The sequence below is a fragment of the Mastigoproctus giganteus genome, chromosome 1 (genome assembly GCF_048544385.1).
Source record: "Mastigoproctus giganteus isolate SK-2022 chromosome 1, ASM4854438v1, whole genome shotgun sequence".
Lineage (NCBI taxonomy): Eukaryota > Metazoa > Arthropoda > Arachnida > Uropygi > Thelyphonidae > Mastigoproctus > Mastigoproctus giganteus.
Genome location: NC_143575.1, coordinates 96,559,825 through 96,576,138, shown reverse-complemented (window position 1 = coordinate 96,576,138; position 16,314 = coordinate 96,559,825). Strand labels below are relative to the sequence as shown.

The following is a 16,314-nucleotide window of genomic DNA, read 5'->3' as shown; positions in this document are numbered from 1 at the left end:
TACTTTGGTACTGGACCCGTTTCTTCCTGCAATACTGCCAAGTGCTCTTCCCACGGAAAAAGCGAAATACTGAGCAGATCATTATAATTAGGGCTGTGCCGTGAGGAGGGTTGGAGAAGAGACTACTTCAGGCGAGGTGGCATTTAGCTATTTTCCAATTTAATTATATGAATATCGTAAATAAATGCAAACAAAAATTGTACATTATGGGAAACGGAAGCCAGAACAACACGAAAGAGTCATCCGATTTTTCCAATGTTGATGATAATGTTAAGAGGGATTATAGGAATAAATGACTGAAATTTCAGGAAATTTTGTTAACAAATTATAAAGTTGAAATTACCTGTTTTTTATATAAAAATTATTAAAAATTTACTGTATTTTTAGAATAATTCCGAGAAGAAGAAAACAAATTGCTCCGCAAGTCCAATTGATGGACTTCGAGAGAGGACATAGTCGCCCAACGAGAGGTGTTTTGAAGTTTAACGATGTCGGACACAACGGAAAGAGACGGCACACTCGAAGACCACGCACAAGACCTTCTAGAAGTACCGACGAAAGACAGGATCGACTGACAGCAGCAAATTTGCCTCTTAAATTGGACATATCTCATTTGTGATATGTCCAATTTAAGGTAGACTTTTTATAAAATTTTCAAGATTTCTTTTGCATAGCCTAACAAGTATAATAAACATTTTTGTCAGTGGTGCGTTAAGGCACGGGTACACGCCTAAAGCTCCAATATTTGGGATACCAAAAGTTGCCCCCCCCCAGGAATTTTATAACACATCAATACGATGTAGTGGTTTCACCACTTGTCACTCGGTTCGAATCCCGTCGAAGACTGGAGGGATTTCTGAAGTCCTGTTCAATTGAGGTTGTAGTTAGCGGAAGGAGTAGGGTTTTTACCCCCTTGTGAGATATTTCTGGTTTTTCAGCCCGCACCAGATGTAATTCGGCAAGTGAACACACATTTCTACGGGCATAATACGCACATAAGGATTGGAGTGACAACCAGAGACCGTTAAAATAATTATTTCATTATATATTTTAAAAAAAGCATAAATAAATAAATAAATATATTATAAGGTAAGGTATTATTTGTAATAATCACAATGCCATTAAAATATCAACCAGTCACACCTTCTCGACGCAACCTTAGTAAAGTCCCTTATCAGAAACGTCAAAGACACTTGTTTTGACTCTTAAATTTTAAATACACAATTTCGTAGTAGGAGGGATTCCAACGTCCCAGAGGGCCTACACATTTTTTTCTCCGAGTAATTCGTTACTGCTATTAGTATTTAAATGACGTATCTTCCTTTATACAACAACCTCTTCAACTTCTTCCTCCTCGAAAATGTATAGTTTCTTTCATATAATCCAGAAGATCCAACGTTTTTTGGGGGGGAGGCATTCTCGTGTGATACATTTCTTGCGGATGCCTTAAAATTTGAAATTAATAGACCAGAAAACTGCATAATTTATTAGATGCTATTAATATGTAGCAGATCTTCTTTTCCAGAAATTTTCGTGGAATTTCTATCCCCAGTGTCTTTTCCATGTATTAGAAGTTTATGAACTGTAGGTTGCATGGTACCAATTGTACAATGCTACAAATCTTTATGAGGTCTTTAATATTTACCTTCACGGCTTGCAAAATTATTGCGATTATTCCGATCAATCCAGTTATTTCTGTTACTGTTCCTTGTTTTACAAAAAACATTTCTTCTCTCTGAATTCTGCCTTTTTTGCCTTTGTTTATCTTCAGCGGTTCTTGCCGCCCACTTCTTAAATTGCATGTTATAAGATATTTGCAGCAAACATTCAAAGCATGGGATCAAGGCATGGAGAGAAGTAATCCAAAAGTAAGGAATTCTTCGTTCGTTTTCTTATTACACGTTGCATTCAAATCCATCATTTCTGTTGGTTCTGCGTTGCAAATAAGACCGCGCACTTTGATAATGCATTACGCATTTTCCCTCATCCAATGCCATTACCATAACATGGTTTACTGAAATATATGAAGATATTTTATGCATTTTCAGAATCTACTGTTGTTTTCATTTTCATATCGAAGTCTTCCAGTTCCCCATTATCCACCTTTCTGTTTCTCTATGTGCAATCACTTCGTTCTATCAAGCGGATAACCTCAGAGTTTTTTGTGTCGTGGGGGCTAATTTATATGGAAAGAGAAAAGTTGGACTGTTATGGATGAGATATTCGTAGAATTTCTAGGTTCTTAACACTCTTACTTTCTCGTTCGTTTTCTATAATATGTATGACTTCACGATCCTTTAAATAATGTATATTCCCCTTTAGTAATAAGAGTTTCTCAAATATTTATATTGGAATAGAATGCAGATTATTAGGAGTTTTTAAAAATTAAGATAGTTTAATTGAAAAAAAAAAAAAAAATGAAGTTCCATTTCAAAGCTACAGAAAGACCCACAGAAATCATAAGATGACAAAACCTAAGAAAATGAGAAACTTTACCCCGCGGAAAAAAATATTTCTAATGCTAGGGAAAATAATATCTATAATTTTTTTTCTTAACAAGATCATTATCAGCTTATATATATACGTATTGTCAAATTCCAATTTTTGCACATTTTGACTTTTGTTCGATTTTAGAGGCGCACGTTCCACTGTGTAGCGTATCCAAGGATGTCTTCAGAGAGCGGGTCAGCAGATTCTTCCCAGATTAGAAGTGTTTTTGTATCCCGCCTGACAGCAACCGTCTACTAGAAGCAGGAGCTGCGATTTCGAATCTCACCGAACTGTTTGCCTCTCACTCCCGCACATCGTCTTAAAGGTTCTCTGTCGTGCCGTGCACGGGTTGACTGGAAGTTGAAAGTTCAGTAGCGTTTAGTAATAAGAGCCGTTTCGAACTCGGTGTAAGTGATAGATGAATGAGGGAGAGGAGACGTCAGGGATAGAGAGAGAGAGAGAGAGAGAGAGAGAGAGAGAGAGAGAGAGAGAGAGAGAGAGAGAGAGAGTGATCGCAAACTCCAGCTGTAATAGTTCGGGATGCCATTGAGTGTGGCACAAAAACAACTCCTGTGGAGAGGGACAGAGAGAGAAAGATGTTTGTTTGTTTATTTGGTTTTTAGGAGCATTAGCAATTAAGGCCATATTGCTCCGGGGATATGTGGTGGTCATTCCCTGACCTTTCCGCCTCCTCCGTAGCCAGGTGGGCAGGAGCAGTAATGCGTAGCACACGCTTCTTTATTAGACCGGGGTTCGAGCCCGTGACCACCAAATCCAACAATAAAATCTGTCCACATACTGCCAAAATTGCCATAATCGCTTCCACTTCAAGACGCGAATGTCTTCCCAATGCCTGCGAGATCGACAGATTCTTCCCAAACCGAATATTCTGGGACGTGACTGGAAGGCTCTCGACCTCAAATTGGATACTTGCACCTTCGATCTCTCGTGGAACGAGGCTCGATTGACATACCACGATGATCTCCAATACCTCTTCGACCGAATGTACACTAGAGTCAGTGCTTGTGTTAAATACGTCTGTGTCACACCCACTATTAATTTTCAACAATGTAAATTTTTCACTGACACACCTCAAATAAAATATATTGTAATCTGAGGTCCTCCATTAACTGCTTGCACCAAGTCTTGTTTCCGTTTACCAGATGCAATAATGCAATATTAATCGCCGATTACGATCAGAGCACAGAACCTGGACCACAACTGTCCCGCTGATTTCTGGTTGATTGCGAGTCCACATTCCTTACACTGTAATTACAGTTTTTCGACTAAAATTCAGCTACTTCTTTAACACGATGTCCTTTAGACCTCCAAATACTATCACTCCTTTTTGGCACTTAATAACATCCTTTCTGCGTCATCGTTCGTGGTGGAAATTCTTGTTTTTTTTTTTCAGTCACAACTGGTAAACCAGTAAATACTGAAAACGGTTAATCTTATACTCTAATTTCAGTGCTGTAAGGAAAAAAAGCATACGTGTTCAATGCGTTATATGCCCTAAATACTACAAGTGACTAGTTTTTTTGTCCGGTGTCCTTATGTTTATCAATTGCGTCGCTAGATAATATGAAAAGCCAGCCGAACGTCTTATCCGTCTTCATTCTGGAATTTTGATGTTACTAAGTTGGTACCATACGAAACGAAAACAGTTCATTATGGCGTGTAGAAAACAGCAGTTCCATTAGACACACTTAATACCTTACTGAGCACAGGCGGTCCCTCAGATGCTTGCTAAGCTGATAATCTCATGCCAACACAATTGTGGCTGCCATCTGAAATGAAATTACACAGCTGCAGAAACATAGCATAGATACAGGCCTCGGACTGCCTTACTGATGCAAACGACCTTCATAAAAATACATTCGCAGAGATGAAGTTTAACAATGCAGGTGAGGACATTACACGTACATTATAACAGATTTTCTAATACTGTACAGTAATTCGCTTTCTAAACATATAAACGCATTTTATTTCTGAATAATGTTGCATTGAAAACAAGGCGTCAAGTGGCGCCATCTATTGATAACTAAGAGAAACACTATAAAAAACTATTATGAATAACAGCTATAAAACGTGTTTTTTTTCCCTCTTACAGAGGAACACTGCGCCCGACTTCCACATAGAATGGGGGATCATCCTTTGAATGTTTGGTAAATTGCGAGATAACACAGTTATAATAGAATATACGAGCCCCAAAAACGAATCATGCATCCATACTTGAAGACACTATTGCACGGTCTTCAACAGTCATAAGTTACTGATTTATTTCTCCAGTTTACTATATCGATCTTGCCTCTGGACAACAAGGTACTTTTCCACTTTCAGCTACGTGTGTAATAAAAAGTAACTAATAGTCAAAATTACTTTAGAAACGCACTTTCGTTTGGTTTTTAGTTCTTTAACTTTTAATTATTTTAAGTTTAAATTCAAAAAATATTACGGGCGCCCAACCTCATTTATTCTTATTAACTTACGTCAATTCATCCGTTATGTAATATATTCGTATAACGAAGGACATCGTGTGATCTGTTACATACCCCAGGGTCTCACATCTAGTGAGTATGGGCTTGGCACACCCAGGGTCCTGAGCTGGATATCATCATTCTTCTCTTTCTTGGTGAGTCCCTTCTACTTCTGACTCTCTCTCTCAGGGTAACTCAAATTTTTTTTTTTGGCTGGTGCAGCATAAGCCTCAGGCTTCCTTGCACCATATGGCTAATAATGATAATAACAATAATAATACAGTAAATTATTTCTCTGCGCTGATATCCTTGACTTTCACACGAATTCTGTGATCAGAAACAACAGCTGGGAATTTTCTTCGATAATCAGTACCGTATCTTTTTTTTTTTCTTTTTTTTTTTACTTTTCCATATTGTTTTCTTCAGTTTAATTAAGCTTTTTAACAAACCTAAAGCACACTAGTAGTAATGCTGGTCATTTGAACCGATTTCGTCTCCCAAAAGATCCTTTTACACGGATGACGTCACGCTTAATCCAATTAACTAATCAAAGTAATTAGTTAATTAACTATCAGGAATTAGTTAAATAACTGATTATCGTTAATCAGTTAATTAATATTTAGTAAATTAGTCGACGAATTAATTACCACTAATTATTATTATAACTTAACTAGTTATTTCTCAATTTGGAGGCTATTGCAGGTTTTTCCCAACTGGGTAACAAGAAAGTGTTGATTATCGTGGTGTATCTTCTGCCTCCAGTTGATGTTAAACCATTACAAAATTAAACGGGGATCTCGAGAGTATTTGGAAGCCATATCAAGTTGTCAGATACTGTAATTGTGGCCAGGAACTGCCCAGCAGGGAGAGCAATCCACAAGTCCTATTACAAAACAGTTATTCGAAACTACGAGCAGCTTAGATCTCCAGCAATATTTCAGAATAAAAAAGCGAAACAACGCATATCTTAATCTCGATATTCACCTCCAAATCACTTTCTGTCATGAAGGCACGACGTGTTATGAAATCAGATCACATATCGATATCTTTTAAAGCACTGAAGAAATAAGCAATAGTGACCAAAAATATTTCCTTATTAAGGCTAATTAATTACTTCATTAACTAATTAATTAGCCTTATTAATTAGGGCCAATTAATTAAGGCTAATTAATTAGTTCATTAACTAAATAGAGTTAATTACTTCGTTGGCTAATTAGCTAATTACAGTTACAATTACTTAATCAACGATGATTAGTTATTTAACTAATTACTGATAATTTGTTAACTAATTACGTTGATTAGTTAATTGGATGACGCGTGACGTCATCTGCCAAAGGATCATGGGAGACAAAAATCGGTTTAAATTACCATTATTCCTCCTGTTGGAGGAATGAACAGGTGAAATGGGAGGTGTTTCTTCATTGGCTGATGCTGTATAAGCTTGCTTTCTTGCATCATTTGTCACCACTAATAATTAGTCTATTTATAGACTAATTTAGAAATTAGTCTATTTCTAATTATTCGTACAGCAAAATCCCACAATCTGGGATGGGGGACCCGCAATTCAAAAAACCGAAAACATACAATCTAAGAATTTTTAATTCATGCGCCACAAATATTACGATTTGTGATATAAATTATATATTAATTGATCCAAGTTAATTTTTACATCTTATAAACACACCCAACTTAGGGAAATTTATGTCAACTTCACAATTAGGAAAGCCAGTCGTAGCCGAGTGGTCATGCACTATGGTGCATGGGTACACGTGCTTTGAGTGACCGTGGTTCAAGGCCCTAACTGCTAAAAGCGCTTGTTCTGGTATTCTCTCAATGTTGTGAACTCCTCTGACAGCGTGGTCGTCCCGGAGTATAAACATAAAATTTATTTATTATCAATCTATATTCATGTAAGAAAAGAGAAACATTGAGACTTTTGTTACGTCGTAAGAATCAGTCATCTGCGCTGAGCATAAACTGCAAGCCTCATTTTGTACGTAGACACTTGAAAAATGAGTCTCGTGGAAAAATGAAAGCGTTGAACGAGGAAGAGACTATATCTGTGTTAATATTCCTTTTGCTCTAGTATTTTTCACTCAACTCAGCTGTTTTGGAACATCAGCGTAATATTATTCAATGACATCTGGACCATTCTTTGTTGGTTGTTTTCTGTATTGAACGTTTCTTGATAGCAAGGGGTCTGGTAGACTCGTTTACTTTCAAAAGTCATTTAAGTCACACGAAAACGTTTTTCCGTAATAGGAAATCTTTCTTAAAAGGTAATTAAGAATAAATCTGTAGTATGAGGCCCCGCCTCCATCAATTATTATTTTTTCCCCCCAGATTTTTACACTCATTTTTAACACTAAGTCAGTTATGTGAACTATTATATTATAATTATTTTGTCAGTACATAACGTTGCTTTTTTCGGGATATAAACAAGTGTAACTATGTTATAATAAATAATACATCTCTGGATAAATAATACATAATTAATAACAGTTAATAATAAAGAACGCAACCTGAAACATTAAAAAAGATTTAGCGTTTTTCTTATTTCCTAATACATCACGGATATAATATTTTGTAGGATATGGGGAGTATGGTTATCTGTTCGCCATGTCTTGTAACCATTGTCACTCTATTGGAGAAACAATGAAACTTTGAAAAGAGAAACATTTGAAATGTTAAACAGATTCCAATTACCTTCTCGACGAAGGAACTTTTGTGGGCTTTTAACACACTGTGGCCGAGTTAGTGTCTCGGGAGAAGACTTCCTGGTTTTTTCCTCAACGAGGCAAATTGACCATAAAATGAGAAAAATTCCAAGCATAATATATAGTAATGATTTTCATAGGCCTCAGTTGCCTCGAAGTAAATTTTAAACAAGAGCAATGTTCCAGTTGGATCTCTACTGTGATCTTCTTGATGTCCAGCAAAACTGCTGTTTTATTTGTGGAGACCTCAATTTTTTTTAATTTTTTTTTTTTTTTTTTTAGAGTGGCGACCTTAAAGAGATATTCATACTGCAATTGCAACGGAAAACGAGCATAAAGGGCATACAGATTATAAACGCTTTTCTCTAATGTAAATTCTTCTCCATTTACTGGAATATAACGTGTTGCTGAAGTTATCCTATTGGACAGCAAACAGCACCCATAAGACATCCATTGTCTCCTCTCAGCAGCAGCAATCATTATAATGATTGCTATCGAACTCCACTATAAGATGGATAGGAAATCTAATTCTCCAGAATACTAATCCATAATTAATGGCATATCTGTTTCATGTGTCTAGCTGTAAGAGCACGGAATTACAGTGACGAAATCGGTGTCCTCACTATATTCCTATTCAACAGGGACAAATCTAAAATAAAAATAAAACATTAATGTGCATTAATTTAACCACTTTCCTCATTGTACGATAAGACTAAGCAAGAGGAAATGCCTGAAACTTTAATTATGGACTGTTGTCAGCAATTTCAGTCAGTTTTCCTCCACGTTAAACATCGTTCACTGCTTATTAGTGACGTCATCGGATGACATAATTCAACCAATATTTTAAATTATGCGTTGTCATCTCGGGTGAAAGGTAAACAATTCTTCCTCTTTGCAATTACTACCGTGAATACGTTTGGCAAAACTTGAAAATTCGTCGAAAAATATCTCAATACAGAAGCTTCAGACCTTGATTTGGAAAAATAAACTCGATTTCCTTATGAAAACGTACGTGATGTGAAATTACTCAGTGAATACGAAACGCGGCTTTCTGAGCAGTGTATACTTAGAAGGATCTAATCACAGAAACTCCAGACGAACTTTTATTATTGGATTCCCCACAGCCAAAGACGATATTAACATCTTACAAATTTTAAGAAAAAAGAATGTGATTTTGTCTTGAAAGTTGACGTAATTCTCTGCCTAGTTAAATACCCAGTTCACCTATACCGAATACAACTCAGTTTCTTTAGCTTTCTGAACATCTCACTGGTTTCTTAATTACACTAATGTGACCAAAAGTTAAGCTAAAAGTAAGAAAAGCGAACAAGTTTGCAGAATAACTGAACCAAAAAAAAAAAAGCCCTGTTATAAAAGTATATCATGTTATAAAGAAAGATTAACGGGTGCAAATTTTTGGATAAAGTTCGCATCATTTCCGAAATATGAAAATTAATGCATGCTTATCTGAAAATGAATATAGGAGGGGGAATGAGAACTCGTGACAAGTAAGCATCATAAAACGGCATATAATGCTGTTAATGACACTCGCAAGACTCTCTCAAGGGTGGGGGATACACCCTTGAAGTAAACTGCTCTATGGAGCATCTTTAAATTTCTAAATTTCGTTTATTGTTATATATTATGCATCTCTTTTTTTCCTTTGATCTACACACGGCAAATCATTTCGCTATTAGATCACCTGATGGTAATCAAACTATACACAGTTCGAGCGATCTAATAGTTGTTAAGTGACCATGTACAGCTGTAACAATAATAATATTACAACAGACCACTTCATTTGCATACTAATCCTTGAAATGACAATGCATTAAAATCTAGTTATGTAAAACAGTAACATAAAACAATTTTAATAATTAAGAATTAAATCATAGTTAGATTCAATTCATGGTATATTAATTCATGGTTCTTTCGTGAATTTATATATATATATATTTTTTTTTTCTTCTCTTTACTTCATGGCAAGAATAACTGACCCCTTCCCCTTGCCATGTATTTGGATTCTGGAACTCCTACCTTCCTCTGGGTCTCGTATATTCCAGAAATGGCCGTGAATGAGAACGTACATAAGTAGGCCTGATGGTAAATGAAGCATTAAATATCTAAAAGTGATTTCAAGTGGACGGAGCAGTGTTTTCCCTCGTGAGTTATTCCGAGTTTCTTCAGATCGCAAAGGACACAGATCGGTCCTTATAATAAATAATGTATGCTGGGGCACTATGAAAATAGTCACTAAGCTAAAAAAAATCTGCAAACAACAACGACCTTCCAGAATCTTACTCATATACGAGTAAGTTTTTGAATTATTTACTAAGTAATTCCGAATCGCTGAAGTCTCGAAACTTGTCTCCGTAGAACAGCCAGTAGATGCACAATAGAATTCAGGTGTAGGGACCTTGGGGCAACTTAGAAATATCCTGGTCCTGAAGAAAGTTCCCCACAGGTTCCCACTTGAAGAGTTTTATGTGTGAGAAAAAAATTAAGGCGGCACCAACGCCTACTACATCCCTAAAAGATGTTTAAGGATTGGTTTTAGTGTCTCTTCCTCTCTCTCTCTAGGCATATCTTCATCTGGAGAGAAGTACCCAAAACCAACTCATAAACATTAAGGAAAGGGACCAGTACGGATGAGCTGGTCTGAACAGACATAATGTACAACATACGCACGGAGGCTCTTTAAGGATGCAGCAGGTCTCGATGCAACATACAAGGATGTTCTTTCCATAGAACGAAAATCTCGGAAATGGCCATCAAAGTCTCTAGACCTAAATCCAATTTTGCACGTATAGGATGATTCGGGAGGGCAAATTTCGAATCCTCAATCACGTCTAGATACACACATGAAATGAGAGTCCATTGTGGGTGTTTAATTGCCGTTAGAGATACTCATACACCCTCCCCATTAAGTTCTGCAGCCCTTTCTACTGCATGCTCATTTTCAGGTAGGCATGAGTTAATCTGCATATTTCAGAAAAAGCATGTTTTCCCTTAAGTCCGCAAATGGCACTATTGTGTCATAACATAATTGTACTTTCATGGCAAATTTCATTGACTTACTGTATATCAATTATTTTGAAAACTATTGCACTTTTGCCATCAGTAATATAAAACGCCAGTTACATATTTGCCACAGTTAAAAAAAAAAAAAAAGAAAAAAAAAAAAAGTCAACTGTCACCATTAAATTCCTTTCAAGAAAGATATGCTCCTTTGCATCTGAAAGGCCTTTATCGAATTGAAAATTTACAGTTTAAGGTGTTATAGTTACAGCTTACGTGTGTGGCAGCTCGATTTCTAACCCGTTTATTCAGTTCTTATAATTAGTAATGCAATAACATTTTCTTTAGAAAATATTCTCAAAATATTTTTAGAAAAATTTCTGAAATGAAAATATTCTTGAAAATATTCTCTAAAGGATTCTCTGGAATTATCAATCTTTATTTATAATAGCTGAAGGCGATTTCTATTCTTAAACACCCATAATATTGACTTTATTTGTAAGTCCGCCCTACTTCTGATTATGAAAACACCACACTTATTTTCCTAAATAATTTTTAATATATTCAATAATTCTGAAATACAACAGTCACTCGCTACTCTATTTCGCCATTAGATGGCACTGTGCTACCAGACGACATTGTTATTTTATCAATGAATAATTCCCCAGAATCATCTTAAGAGGATATTATTAATGAATATTCTCTACTTACAACGAGCAATAATTTACCATAGACGATAAACTTCACGATACATCACTTACATGAAAACTACAGGCGATATGGTAATTAAAAATCTTATATTAGCGTTGATATCAATCCTAAGATATCATCCATCATTTTATATAGATTAAAGTAAAAATGTAAAATGACAGCATTCAAACAAAAAAAGAAAAGAGAGAGAGAGTAGCAGAATAACTTACCGGAGGTAGCTGTGTTATTATTCGGCCCGCTTGATCCTAATCTCTGAAAGGTACAGGGAAAAGAGGGAGGGAAAGATAAAAAAAAAAAAATAGTAGTTATAATAGAAAAATATAAAAAAATAATAGATAAAAAAAAGTAGTTAATAGCTAATAAAAATGGATAAGTTATTTTTAAAGTGTGATGTTCAGGGAATTATATACTTTCACTATTCAATGAATACATCTATTCATTTATCCCGTTGATGTCTATAGAAATAGAAACGAAGAAAGTTTAGTTAGTTCTTTACTATAAAATCGACCTTGTTTGCGAAGCAAGTCACCGCGAGCTAACTTAGTATTGCACGTGTTCTTTCGGAGTCTGTAATATATTAATTGTAAAACAAGTCATTAAACTTGATATTTTAATGAGGTTCTATAGAGAAAAATTACAAATGTTAAGTAGTGAAAACATGATATTAATTAAATGTATCCAATCAACTGAGAAAGTATTATCATTCCCCGAACATCTAGCTTTAATGACAACAGAAATACAGTATTTTAATATATAACAGATAGACAATGCCATTATCACATCACAGAAATATCCGCTATACGGGTATAACCTATTCTGTCATATATTTTTATGATATGACATCACAAGTAAATAATATCTGGATCAACTGCATTCTGAAATAAGTTCTTTATCGCAACGTAAAAAGGTAATACACATACAAAGCCCACACAGGGCACAAGCCGGGAGTAATTTAATTAACCCATTTCGACAAACGCCGACAAAACTCAACTGTGTTCTTGACTATCCCATTTTCAGAAACACCGACAAGAATCTCAACTTTGTCATTCTTCTCCCCCCCCCCCCCCCCTTTCACTCACCTTTTTCATCTGAATTACGTATCGTCCTTGTTCTGAGTCTTAACCAATCTTTCTCATTTTATCAACTTTCACTCTGTCCCTATTTGCTCGTTTTATTTTCTCAAGCTGTCTCCTTATTGCTCGATCTAACTTCTTATTTTAACAAATTTGTAAAATTTCTTAGCCGCTTATAGTTATACTTTAGCAGACTAATTTCACACGATCTACAAAACTTGCCATCCACCGACAGCCAGACGCCAGTCTTAACTCTAATTCCAGCATTTGTCCCGTATTTACTTCCTGTCTCTTCTCCAGATGTCACCGATCAAAGAAATGTCCCGACAGTACCATGGTCCACCGCACCACTGTTTTCCAGAGTTAACATCTATTACTAACAGCAGTTGCTACTCGTTTCCATTGTTTTGGTTTGTCTGTATGCTGGGAGTCGAAGTGTACTTAGGTTGCTAATAGCTTTTCAGCTTACCGCTCCCCTTGTATAGACGTTGTCTAATTTAATCCCTTGCGAGTGACCTTAGTAATATTCTTGACTTGTAAGGATTCGCTCCCCCATATTGCTATATTATAAGTTTTACTTTAAATTAATCTCACTTTTCTATAAAATATTATACTTGTAAGATTTTACATCTTACAGATGGAAACACGGTTTAAACGTCAAGAAGTGTCTTGGTAACGTTTTCAAGCACTCATTGAAAAAAAAAATGAGAATTTGCATTTCAAAGGCAGAGCAGAGTTATTTCAGAATGTTTATACATGTATATGGTTGTCGGTGGCAGATTTAAATAGATGAAATAAACGGTCACTTACGGTCCAGAAATTTCCAAACGTAATTTGATAAATTCTGGACTTAGTAATATTAATAAATGTATGGAACATCGAAGTAATCAAAGTTCATCCCCCCAAAGGCCCGCATGTGAGGGGAGGAACATTTATCCCAAAGAAAGAATTTCAGCTTAGAACTCTGCCACTGAAAAGTGCCTCTTTTGAGTGCCTATTCTATCTCCTGTGCAGTTTTTTCATAATTCAGATTTGTTGATAAATCCTGTTTTCTTTCTTAACTTTTGGTTGTTACACAATCCTGTAATGACAACCTGCAAGAATATTAATGAGTTGGACTATACAAGGTATAGCAAAAAAGATACATACTAAAACAAACAGTTAACTACAGGTCTGTGAAACTAATTTCAAGAATTGAAAACAAACTGTTATTATACAAGGCTATCTTAAATAACATCATTGTGATACGTTGGCTAATTCTGCGTCAAGAACGACAGAATAGTTGTGATTAGCTGCCAATGTTTGTAAATTGAGAATTTATTTAATATAATGACTGCTACGAAAACTGTAATTATGTTGTATTTCCTCATCAAGTATCATAGTTTTCCTTGACATTATTTCCTGTTATTATATGTATCTATAGTTTTTTTTGTTTTTTTTAATATAGATAAAAAGAACCCATCGTGAAAACTAGAATTAACAATCAGTTGTTGGACTTGTAAACGCAAGTCCAACAACTGAAAACCAAAGCAGTAACATAAGCTATTTACAACAATTTGGTAACAGAAGTTACTACACAACGTATAGAAACACGTACACCGTAATTGTATATTGGAATTTTATCCAATCGAATTTTTAGAGAAGAAAGAAGAAAAAAAAAAAAAATGTGCACGCGCACAGAAAGATCAAAGCAGCAACAAGTACATTGGAAACTTTTTTTAGGTTTTCATTGTAGTTAATGGTACATACTGATTACCCACGTCACTCTATCCAACTGATCTACTAGTAAATAAAGTTGTAAACACCTGATGACGCTCGGTATATTTTATTTCCGATAGCTAGGAAGTAAGCTTTCGTTATAAGCGGGCAAAAATGCACAATTTCCTCGCCTATGTACCAAATACTGCGTAAGTTTAGTTTTTATAAGAGGTATCGCTGCCATTTTTTTTTTTTTTTTTTCTGTGATGATTTTTATAAGGAAAGTTTGGATTATTTAAGTTAATTACGAATAAAGAAATTTAAATATTTTTCTTAATTTTAATTGTTAGTAAACCCAAATTTATTCATGCACCACTGAATTAGATAAATAAATAATCTTTGAAAGCTAAAAAGAAGTGCGTTAAATGAAATGGGATAATTGAGCAGTTTGCGATGTGCTGATCGTTATTCAAGCCTGTTCCTACGACAAAATGGTTAATGCCATTGTATAAAGAAAAAATTGGAAATAAACAAAGATTATTCAAAATTTTCTGCAAAGAAAAGGTCAACCTCAAATATTCCTAGGTGGGACGGCAAGTTCAAAGTGATATAAGATGAGAATGAAAAATCTAAAATATTTTCTCAACCTTTACTGGGTGCCTCTATTCAAACAAAATTTTAAAAGTACGAAATTACTGACAACAGTAAACAAGACTCGCTTTCAAATATAAGATACGGAATGAGAGAGTAAGGGTTAGAGGGCGCTTTGTTAATTTCCGAAAGCCATTTGTCTTTCACTACCTTAAATTAAATTGTTCGCTTCGTTGCTAAGAACAGAAAATTTAAGTGGGAGCAGTAAGTGGGGTGTTTGCGTACCTGTCGATTGAAAAGTCTTCTCGGCAGAGAATCCTGCACGTAGCAACACACTTGATCCATTTTTAGGATCAGCTCTGCAAGAACTTGCCCGTTCCATGTTGCCCATAGCAACAATGAAAGAGAATTTCTCCAACGCTAATGGGCTTACTTTAATTTTCGGTTTATTCGGATGAAGCAGGGGCAATGGGAGAAGTACAAAGCGTGTCATTAAAATGAAGCGAATAAACAGAGAAAGAAGAGTAATGAGGCAATTCTGGATGCAGAAGGGAAACGGATATAATTTGCTTGGTGAACTAAGTCCGTTGGACTCTTTAAGTATCACAAAAATGTTTACTATTATTCGTATGAAATTCAATAAGCTTTATGGGGTTTCAGCGAATTTCATAACAATGTCATTCGAAGACACTAACTTGCACAATCCTATTTTTATACAGGACAGATTTTGTCAAGTTGGTCATTACAACGTCAAGGCAACGCAAAACAATGCGGACTGCAATTGTCAACATCTAAAATGCAGTCGATTGGTGCTGTGCGGTCAAGTTTGTTTCTTCCTTATTTTATTTATTTATCCGTTCGGCAGAGGAAAGCTTGTAGAAGACGCAGTGCTATAAAAACAAAACCCATTTCATGAAAGTCTGGTTCATTTCAGTTCATCAGGTTTTCACCACGATGTGCTCAAAGCGTGGGCTTAAAAATTAGAAAAGCAACAGTTTCTTCTCTAGAAAGAGTTCTACAATTTACAGATAGCACTGTACCTCATAGACTGATAGTTGCCTTGGAGTTAATTCAACTTGCCCAGGCGTTCTTCCTTACTTTACACTCACACAAACAGCTCAATGACACCCTTTCACCATTATATTCAAGTTTCTTTCACTAAAATGACCTGTTCTGCAAGATGATTGCAAAACTGCTAGTCATACCTTCTGGCACAAATTACTGTTACTTAATTCGGCCTCTTTAATCAACGGTTTCTTCATTATGCAAGGTCGATGTACCTACCAGATTGCAAATGATGTGACAATAAATCTTCGGCAGACATATGGCTGGCTGGGATATGCGCTGAGGCAACTAATGCTGTGAAGCAGTATATCTGATCTGTAAATTACGTGTTTTATATGGTACGGCTGCCTGGTCTGCAGGAACTAAAACCACAGTTGCTAGGAGTCAAAATATACCGATACTAAATGACTCCAATTACCGCAAATTCCCCGTGGCAAAAAAAAAAAAAAAATAATAATAAAATAAAAAAAA

At 35.6% G+C, this 16,314-nt stretch overlaps 1 protein-coding gene across 4 annotated transcripts in view; it reads right to left on the bottom strand.

Annotated features, from left to right (window-relative positions):
* Positions 1-16,314, bottom strand: part of LOC150091024 (5'-AMP-activated protein kinase subunit gamma-1-like) — a 500,398-nt gene that overhangs the window by 271,921 nt on the left and 212,163 nt on the right. For all 4 annotated transcript variants that reach the window (XM_090373902.1, XM_090373912.1, XM_090373921.1 and 1 more), the window contains one exon: positions 11,626-11,668. In XM_090373902.1, the coding sequence (XP_090230028.1) occupies positions 11,626-11,668 (43 nt within the window). The remainder of the gene's footprint in view (positions 1-11,625; positions 11,669-16,314) is intronic.